Source organism: Salmo salar, chromosome 06, assembly GCF_965601325.2.
Source record: "Salmo salar chromosome 06, fSalSal1, whole genome shotgun sequence".
Lineage (NCBI taxonomy): Eukaryota > Metazoa > Chordata > Actinopteri > Salmoniformes > Salmonidae > Salmo > Salmo salar.
In genome coordinates this window covers 42,201,030-42,210,419 of record NC_138296.1, presented here as the reverse complement: position 1 = coordinate 42,210,419, position 9,390 = coordinate 42,201,030, and the positions used below count along the sequence as shown (strand labels likewise).

The 9,390-nt window shown below is 39.4% G+C and overlaps 2 protein-coding genes across 3 annotated transcripts; one reads left to right on the top strand and one right to left on the bottom strand.

Annotated features, from left to right (window-relative positions):
• Positions 1-675: 675 nt before the first annotated feature.
• Positions 676-4,957, bottom strand: snn (stannin). The gene is given in 2 exon segments (NM_001173624.1): positions 676-4,308; positions 4,767-4,957. A coding segment is annotated over 1 exon segment (264 nt). The 5' UTR covers positions 4,198-4,308; positions 4,767-4,957; the 3' UTR covers positions 676-3,933.
• A 302-nt stretch (positions 4,958-5,259) lies between these two features.
• litaf (lipopolysaccharide-induced TNF factor) lies at positions 5,260-8,533 on the top strand. 2 transcript variants are annotated; one of them, XM_014204228.2, is made up of 4 exons: positions 5,260-5,372; positions 6,713-6,913; positions 7,240-7,396; positions 7,509-8,533. In XM_014204228.2, the coding sequence occupies exons 2-4, from the start codon at positions 6,715-6,717 to the stop codon at positions 7,615-7,617; spliced, it is 465 nt and encodes a 154-aa protein (XP_014059703.1). In that variant the 5' UTR covers positions 5,260-5,372; positions 6,713-6,714; the 3' UTR covers positions 7,618-8,533. The 2 variants fall into 2 exon arrangements, with proteins under 2 accessions (XP_014059703.1, XP_014059702.1); XM_014204227.3 differs by having other exon boundaries at positions 5,263-5,372; positions 6,709-6,913.
• Positions 8,534-9,390: the final 857 nt, after the last annotated feature.

Here is a 9,390-nt window from a genome sequence, read left to right as displayed (position 1 = left end):
ATTTGCAAAACTTTTGTTACGAATTCCAATTTGTTGTGGCTAACATTAGCTAGGTGGCTAACATTAGCTAGGGGTTAAGGTTAGGTTAAAGGGTTAAGGTTAGCTAAAATAGTTAAGTTTAGGGGAAGGGTTAGATAATTTGCTAAGTAATTGCAAAGTAGCTCAAAAGTAGTAAGTAGTTGCAAATATGCTAATTAGTTAAAATTGTCCGTGTTGAGATTCGAACACGCAACCTTTTCGTTGCTAGACGTTTTTTTGGTACACAACCACACGCCTTTCGTGTTCGCCTTAAAGTAACCTATCTTATGTAACTATACCAAACATAACATATTATACTAATTTGATTGTCCCAGATTTACATTTACTATGTTACATCTAGTCTGAGACCAGTTTGCTGTAGTTTTAAAATCACTAATGGGTGGCATCCTTCCTGTCCTGCAGCTCAGTTCAGAAGGACAACTGCATCTTTGATGTGTCTGGGTGGTTTTGTACATCATCCACAGTATAATTATTAACTTGACCATGCTTAAAGATATATATTCAATGTCTGATTTGTTATCTGTTACACACGCCTCTAATAAGAGGGAACGCAACACTCTGCTACAACTCAACTCTCCGTTGTGTGAAAGAGGTATGGACTGTAGGTGTGAGTAAGGATGACAAAAAGGCAGAGAATACCGTTTTACAGGGAATTTATTCCTTCGCACGGCAAGTTTGGGGAAAAGGGGCTGGACAGAACCAAAGCAAAGAAAGTCAATATCAAAGCCCCCTCTCCTACCTTACCTGCCTACCCACTACTTAACTAACTAGCACCACCTGGTGCACTAACCAAAATACAGGGGATGGTCCACCCAGGTCTTTCCTAGTGTGCATAGACAAACTACTACGGGTAATGTATGCCCGCGGACCTCTTGCCTAAACACTCCCTAGGTGCCTTCCCCTTCCCCCCTGGGAACAAATGAAACAGAATAACACAAATGTACAACTACTTCACAACAAAACACTAACCCAGGACATTAAAGAAAACTCACAAGCACCAAACATAACAAGCTTTCTCAGCAACAACTCAGTACATACCCAATTCTCTTTCTGAGAAACAACCAACATACACATATATATACACATATATATATATACATATATATATATATATACACATATATATATATATACACATATATATATATATACATATATATATATATATACACATATATATAACCTCTGCCATCAACCTCCTCTCTCAGCAAATATCTCCCTGCAATCATCTATCTCCCTGCAATCATCTATCTCCCTGCAATCATCTATCTCCCTGCAATCATCTATCTCCCTGCAATCATCTATCTCCCTGCAATCATCTATCTCCCTGCAATCATCTATCTCCCTGCAATCATCTCTCCTTCTGAGCAACAGAACACTGGCTTATATAGCTTTGGGGAGTTGTTAATGGAAACAGCTGCGTCCTGACGAGGGGGCGGGGTCAGCTCTCCAATCAGCAATGGGGCTGACCAATCAGCTGCTTGGGGAATTTCAGGACTCCATTTCCTGAAATACATACATGAAAATACACAACCCACAACCCAGAAACTAGGGAACGTAACATTATCCATCTACCAATCACTGCCCTTCTTTATGAGGCTTTTGAAAAGCTCCCTGGTCTTTGTCGTTGAATCTGTGCTTGAAATTCAATACCTGACTGAAGGACCTTACAGATGTTTTTATCGGGGACAGAGGAAGGGTTAGTCATTAAAAAATCATGTCAAACCCTGTAATTTCACACAGAGTGTGGGTCAATATAAATTATGTGATTTGTTAAGCCACATTTTACTTTGAACTAATTTAGACTTGCCTAAACAAAGGGGGTGAATACTTATGCAATTACTATATTTCAGTTATTTAATTTTGTAAAAATGTGTAGAATTTTATTTTCACTGACATCAGGGATTATTTTATGTAGATTAATGACCAATTACAATTAAATCAACATTTGAAAAAAGTTCAATGGGGTGTAGACTTTCTATAGGCACTGTAGCAGGTAGCGTTCCCCTGCTCAGACGTTGCATGCATCAACCAATGGTTTCGTGCCACTTCATCGACTGTGTCATCGACTGACAGATTGCTATAACATATGATGTCGTTAGCTGAAATGTAAAATACCTATTCTGGCATTGTAAGATCTGGCATGTCAGCAATGCCTGGGCTGAGGAATGCACCCTGTTTTGGGTAGGTCCTAACTCTAACTGCCTTCAGGCTATGTGGGAGATGGTGAATCATCTCTCTGCACCGGTATGACACTAGGCATTGAGCCTTCCAATTAAGTCTATGCATACTGCATATTACTTATACAGGTGGTCATACTTTTAGTAGTACTTTTAAATGTATACTGTATTTCACAAGCTGCTGAACTCTCAAGACAGAAGTTGGGTAACAGTCATCTCAAGTTTGAAAGGAAACTTATTGGAACCAATACTATTACCATTTGTGTAATCATATAAAAATCTACAAATTGTCACATTAGTTTGATATTTTGCCACCTTATAAAAAACAATAAGAATAACTATCAACAATACATCTAAAAGTAATCATAAGGCCTATGGACCGATAAAACATTTACAGTTGATTTGGAAATGATACAATGGTACATCAAATGACAAAGAGAACAATAGTCTTCATAATGTTATTTACATTTCATAATACTTTATAACATTGTTTCATCAAATATCAACCTGCTCAGCTACCATAGAATCTGTCCATCAGGATTTCCTATGTTGCAACTGAATATAGAAAATATGTAACTGGCTCTTGGTAGCTTCTTGGCAGGACTTCTCAACCCATGTCAGTTGAAGCAGCTACTCAGTGTTGTAGCTACATATGAGGACACCGAGGTACGGACCTTGCCAACATTAAAAAAATATATAATAATCTAGAATTTTTTTAGGAACAGGAACTTACTGTTGAGAGTTAGAATAGTAGAATACACAAGGTGCAATTTCGAACTTGGTTGTGCATCAGCAGTTTCCCTCTTCTTATATGCCACTCACTGACTGTCACTCAATTAGCCCATGTCAAATACATTTTATTAGATTGTTAAATTAGTCTAGCCAGCTATCTAAAGGTGTAGTAATCATGGGCAAATTTTTGCTGTTCTCCAAATAGTATTTTAGAGTGCGGACCTCACTAAAACTCAGACCCTGGACCCTGTTGTGCTTGTGAAATATGATGGTTTATCAAAGGACAATTGCCCTTTCAATGACTGGTTTTAGTTGAGTAGTTGCCTGTGCAACCACAGGAGAAAAGAAACAGTATTTTGTACACTAGATTATTTAGTAAGTAGCCGCAACAAGAGACATAAATTAGGCAGTGAATCACACTTTGTATCTTTGGGCAAATGTGGCATTTAGCAAATTATTATAAAATGGCTATTAACTCACATTTGAATACTGAAGGTAAACAAAACCAAGTTCAACTATGCAAAATAAACAAACAAATTAAGCTAATTTCAAATACTTTGAGCAACTTGATATTAAGTCAATTGTTTTGTCATCAATTTGTCATACATTCTTCCAACAAGCTCCGAAGAAGGTTTTGCCCACTCATTTGTTCAGAGCGCTGTCTAGTGTCTACCGTCACAATTCAGTACTGGATTGCTGAGTTAACAAAAACTATCAACATCAATCAGATGTACATTTTTGTGTTGAAAATATGTACACTTAAGAAACAACAATGAACTGTTCACAACCTCACATCCTGACTGAGATCCACACAGTGGAATGAGAAACAAAAATATCAAATTTCCTAAGACATTGACATTGCGCTGCAGTCCGTTTAACATCCTTCAAAGGCGTGATGAAAGATGATGATCAGCAGGAAATGTGGGTGAGTTGATCCTCTTGGTTAATATTAGGTGATGACCACGGTTTCTTAATGACTCAGTTAAGTGTGATTCTCAGTGCCGTTATGGGTGAGCTTGGTTTTGTGCTCGACGTGAGGGCCCCTGGTGGAGTACTGTACCATCAGGAAGGGCTCCTTGGTCTCGCCCTCTCCTACAATACTCTCCTCATCTTCAGACTGGCCAATCCGCTGCAGGAGCAGGTAGCACCAACATCCGCAGATGAGAACACCGAGGGCAGCAACAGCAATGAGGATCACTACGATTGTCACCACCCCAGTAGTGGGGCTGTGGTCTGTGATGTACATGTTGCAACAGGAAGGTGACTCAGAGCATTGTCACAGAACAGGGAACTTGACAAGGACTGCGTGGTATGATCCCTTGCTGATTTTGGTGTCTTACGGTTCTGCTTGGGAGACCTGGGGGTCACAAAAAGCAAATAATGTTGAATATTTAACTAACAAAAAATAACCAAATAAACCCTGTTGTCAGTGCTTGTATCTGCACATCTGAATCTGCACATCTGAATTTTCGGCAGACATCTGCTGACTCAACCAGACCTATGTAATAGGACTCAACACAGAATCTAACCTCCAAATCCACCAAAGAAGCAAAAGGCTTGAAATAATGTATTGATACAAAATTAAGTTTATAGCCTACCACCCTGTAGGTAATCATATATTATCTATACACTATATTCTGCATAACAGCGTATGCAATAATGAACTATGAACGGAACGCCTTTATGCCATCAATGCTAACGCATGTTTTAACTGTGCACGCCGAATCATTGCACATTAATACGCACTTATGTATGTACATGCATGATACATCGGGTCCTAACGAGAATCAAGACGCACTAGATGGGATTCCTTACCATTCCATTGAAACAGACGACGCGATCGCGTGTCTTCATCGATGTGCTATGCAGCAACAGCCCTGCCTGTATCAATATATAAGATCCATGGCTCTTCCTAACGGAACCGATTTCATTCGTAAAATTTGCTCATGCAGTGCATTAAATACACTAGTAGCCACCCACGTAAGAACCGAACTTCAAGGCCCCTGTTTCAGTGCAGGAAATGAGACCATGTGATGCACAATATATCGAAACAAACGTTATTTGTGCTGTCAATCTCTATTTTAAAGCAACAGTAGCAGCTAGATCATCTTCACTGGCAACATGCACATTTAAAATATATATATCACTTAATGTACGTCTATGGACATAATTTTGAAAGGTTAAATAGTTATAGGAGCTCATAGATTTGCTAATGTGTTACCTTCTCGGTCTCATATCAGTCATAGTTCAATGTTATGTGGTGGTGGCGTCATGCAAATACTGGTAGACCCCCCTGACTCGAAAATATCACGTGATACATACAGGCCGCTTGTTCCTGGAAATTGGCTCGAGCTACTGTAAAGTAGAATTTTGTTTGGACGTCAAAGAAGCAGGTTAATCAGCCAACTTTACTGTTGCTAGGTAAGGAAAAGCTAGTTAGTTTAAGTGTTTGTCTTCTAAAAAGTATGTAACTACAGTACACTGACGCCTTGAGCTCCCGTAAATATTAGTATTAGCTAGCAAGCCGTTATGTTTTTGACAGCCATCGACGACGCCTCTGTCTCGTCTCGACTGATGGTAATTTAGTTAGATAACGGAGTTGTAGCTACTGTTATTTGCCTAGCTAGCAAGCCAGTTGAGTAATTGCAGTAACATGGGCCCGTGGGCCTAACGTTATAGTATTTCACAGGTGCCACTGGCCACAGATGTTTTGACTAGCTTTCGAAGTTCGGTCTTGTCCTGACAAGTTTGTTTAGTATTGTAGCTAAATTAGTTTCCTACCGTACTAGCTAGATTAGCTAGCTATAATCTAGACTAGCCAGACTAGAGTCTTGAGTTAACGTTACATGACTAACGTTACCTGACTAGCATAGTAATGTCATTAACCTTCCTATTATGTCGCGGTTCAATTTGACCCATTTCCACTTTTGAGTTATTTAAAATACTAGTTAACCTCTTTTTCTCCATTAAATTAAATTACTTTTCCTCATTTAGGGTCATGAACCTAACTTCAAAATGTGGACACTGGTGTGTTGTGGAATGTCTTGAGTCGATTTTATATACGAACATGATGTTGTGGGTCATTTTGACCCTGAGGCTTTCATGTGTAGAGATATTTGCACAGGTCCAAAATAAACAAGCGTCTTTTGTGTATTTCGTTTTGACTGGTTCTGGTGGCACTTCTATAATTGTGTTTGGGTGAAAAGGAGCTTTCCCAAGCTTATTCTCAGCGCGAGATCAGTAGATCTCTGACACAGACACTAAAAAATTAGCTCCAAACAGAAAATGCTTGTTTTTGAGCAAGGAAATATGTTTAACAAAATAGTTCTTAAATATAGAGTTTTTGAAATCAAATGTTCTTGTATTTCTTCTTTCTGAAAGGTCTGACAGGTCAAAATAAAGTTTTAGCTGTTTTTACTTTATTCTTTGACTGTCTATAGTGTGTTTTAAACTGTGTGGGTCAATCTGACCCATACCACAATGGATGCAAAAAAAAATTCAGCAGAGCACAAGGATTAATAATGTTATCATGTTTCATGACTCTTGTATAACGTTGGTTTTAAAAAAGCCATGTAATAGGATTAAGGTATTATTAGCTAACCTTACAGCCCGTTACAGCTGTGACTGAAGCCATGTAGACCTGGCTATCTGATTGTAGTTTATTTACAAAATGTGCTAAGAAATGATTAATCTATCGACTCCCAGTCATTGCAATATAAATGTAAATTATGATTTTTTGTTGTTGATGATCGATAAGCAAGACATGGCAAGTGCACCTCCAATGGAGACAGGTGGATTTGTCGGGCTCCCTCAGCCACCTTCCTATGAAGAATCAGTGGGTCCTCAGTACCAGGGGGCGGTGCTTCCTCCTGCCTACACCAAATCTGCACAGTATCCATACCCAACACAGCCATATAGTCAAATATATCAACCAACGGCTCACAGTACTACCAGTCCAATAGGTAAATAAAATCTTCATCACATTGTTTTCACTTTTCACTATGCTGTTCCCTCTTAGGTCGAACTCTCTTGACCTACTTGGCTTGAGACAGCTCAAACTGGTCCATCCAGAATGCACTCTTTTGGTTTCAAACCATCTCAAGTAGCCTATTCCCTATTTTAGACTATTGGTTTGCTTTGCACTCTTAACATAATAGTTTTGGAATTTGATAGGTCTTGATGGATTAACAGTGTCTTGTGCAAGGGACCTAGCTAATCTCTAGGAGGCTACGTAATGAACGTTAGCTTTTCATTTCCTGTTTGGTGTTTAACATTCTTTGTTCTTCAGTGTCAGTTCAGACCATTTACGTCCAGCCGGGTGTGGTATTTGGGGATCTTCCAGTGCAGACTCATTGCCCTGCATGTGCCCAGATGGTGATCACTCGGCTGGAGCACACCTCTGGAACAATGGCCTGGTTAACATGTGCTGGCCTGTTCATTTTCGGGTAAGATACATTTATCAAGAGTCCCCCTGCAGTGCATGGTTGTTCATAGTCCTGAAAAGTCCTGTTTTGTATGGGCTGCATAATGCATTATCTGATCTTTTGTTTTTTGTAGTTGCATCTATGGCTGTTGCCTGCTTCCTTTTTGTGTGGATGGTTTGAAGGATGTGACCCATCGATGTCCGAACTGCAACAACGTCCTTGGAGAACACAAACGGCTTTGATTTTGTCTTTTGAAAAGAGTAGTCTCTATTGAGCATGCAACCTTGCAGCCTGTCTCTATCTTGAATTGTCTAAATACAAATACTTTCAGAGGCTAAATAATCATGTTAAACATGCATATTTTGATGATGGTCATCATGTAGTCTATATCAGGGGTACTCAACTCTTTATGCTATGAGGTCCGGAGCCTGCTGGTTCTGTTCTACCTGATAATGAATTGCACACCTGGTGTCCCAGGTCTAAATCAGTCCCTGATTAGAGGGGAACCATTTCAAAAAAATGCAATGGAACTGTCTTTGAAGTCCAGAGTTGAGTTTGAGTGATCTATGTAAACATATTACCTTTATTAAGAGCTTTGTCCACTAGATAACTTGTCAATATTGCACTTTCAAATGAAGAATATTATTATATAATTGTATATATATGTCAGTTTGAATAGTAATGTGCACACAATGTTGGTGGGGTTAGAGGTAAGACTGGTCGATATTGTGATTGTACATTTTCATAGGATCTTTATGTAATCAAACTGCAACATGACTACCTGTTAAGACTACCTTTTAATACAGTCTTATTGTGATGGTTACTGGTAAGTAAGCAAGCTCATCGTACAAACTGCCCTAAGTAGATCCACTTGTTGTCTTAGGCCTAAATGTCTTTAGGTTGAATGAATGAGTGGTTTTGCTGTAAGTTATGCTGTGGAAGAAGTCTTATTTCAGGATGTTTTGATTGAAATCCAGGCACCTTTGAGCATTCCCAAGTCCATGGATTCACAAGGGTGTCATTGATTGTATAGGCCCTATTTGTTTATTTTCATTTATCACATACAATTGTGTGCTTCTGTAGAATTTACTTAATGGCACTTTTTCAATGTGTATGCATGACATAAGCACAAATAAATGAGATTATTTTACCACCAAATGAGATCGTTGTTCATTCTTTGTCTTTTGTTTGCATTTTTGCCAGGACAAGATTTTTTCCCATCATACCCCCTCTTCCAGCACTTCTGACATGTTTAGTGTATTATATGCATATATTATAAACTGGGTGGTTCGAGCCCTGAATGCTGATTGGCCGACAGTATACCACACGAATGACAAAACAGCCCTTAGCCATGGTATATTGGCCATCTACCACACCCCCTCGTGCATTATTGCTTAATTATAGCCTACTATAAACCGTGTTAGGCTATAATATATGCATAGTGTGACGACCCTGGGTTTATAAGCGCGGAAATCGACTCTGCCGCTTGAGCATGCTTTTGCTGCACAGTCGATAGCGCGCCAGACTTCGGGCTTAGAAGGTCGAGGGTCGACACCTGCTCCCTGCAGTTTCATTACAATATAATGCACTTTCTATCATAAACGGTGTTGGGCACGTACTTCTATGCTATGATCCATTACCTTTGGCAATGAAATATCAGGCAGGCCAGAAACCGCTAAAAACCAGTAGCAGTATTTACATTTTACAAAAAATTATGAATGAAAACAAACAGGCATTGATGGCAACATACTGCTTATGCTTCTTTCTACGTGAGCGTTTGCTGAAGGTCTTCCACCTCCAACTTCCACATTCTTCTGTGAATCGCAGCGCGTTCAGAGAGGTCTGCCATCTTTACCGCGCGCAGGACAGGTTCTGGAGAGAGGGCCTGGATCATCCCCATCACCATTACATAGTTACCTGTGTAAAATCGGGGTAACAAATCAAGGGTTTTGTTAAATGTTGTACATATTTTAGCTGCAGCTAGAAGGAAAATAAAAGTGAATCTCACCCTGAAG

Coding starts and splice junctions, on each gene's coding strand:
- litaf (XM_014204228.2), top strand. CDS start 6,715: ATGGCAAGTGCACCTCCAATGGAGACAGGTGGATTTGTCGGGCTCCCT. Junction 6,914..7,239: donor CAGTACTACCAGTCCAATAG/GTAAATAAAATC, acceptor TTTGTTCTTCAG/TGTCAGTTCAGACCATTTAC. Junction 7,397..7,508: donor GCTGGCCTGTTCATTTTCGG/GTAAGATACATT, acceptor TGTTTTTTGTAG/TTGCATCTATGGCTGTTGCC.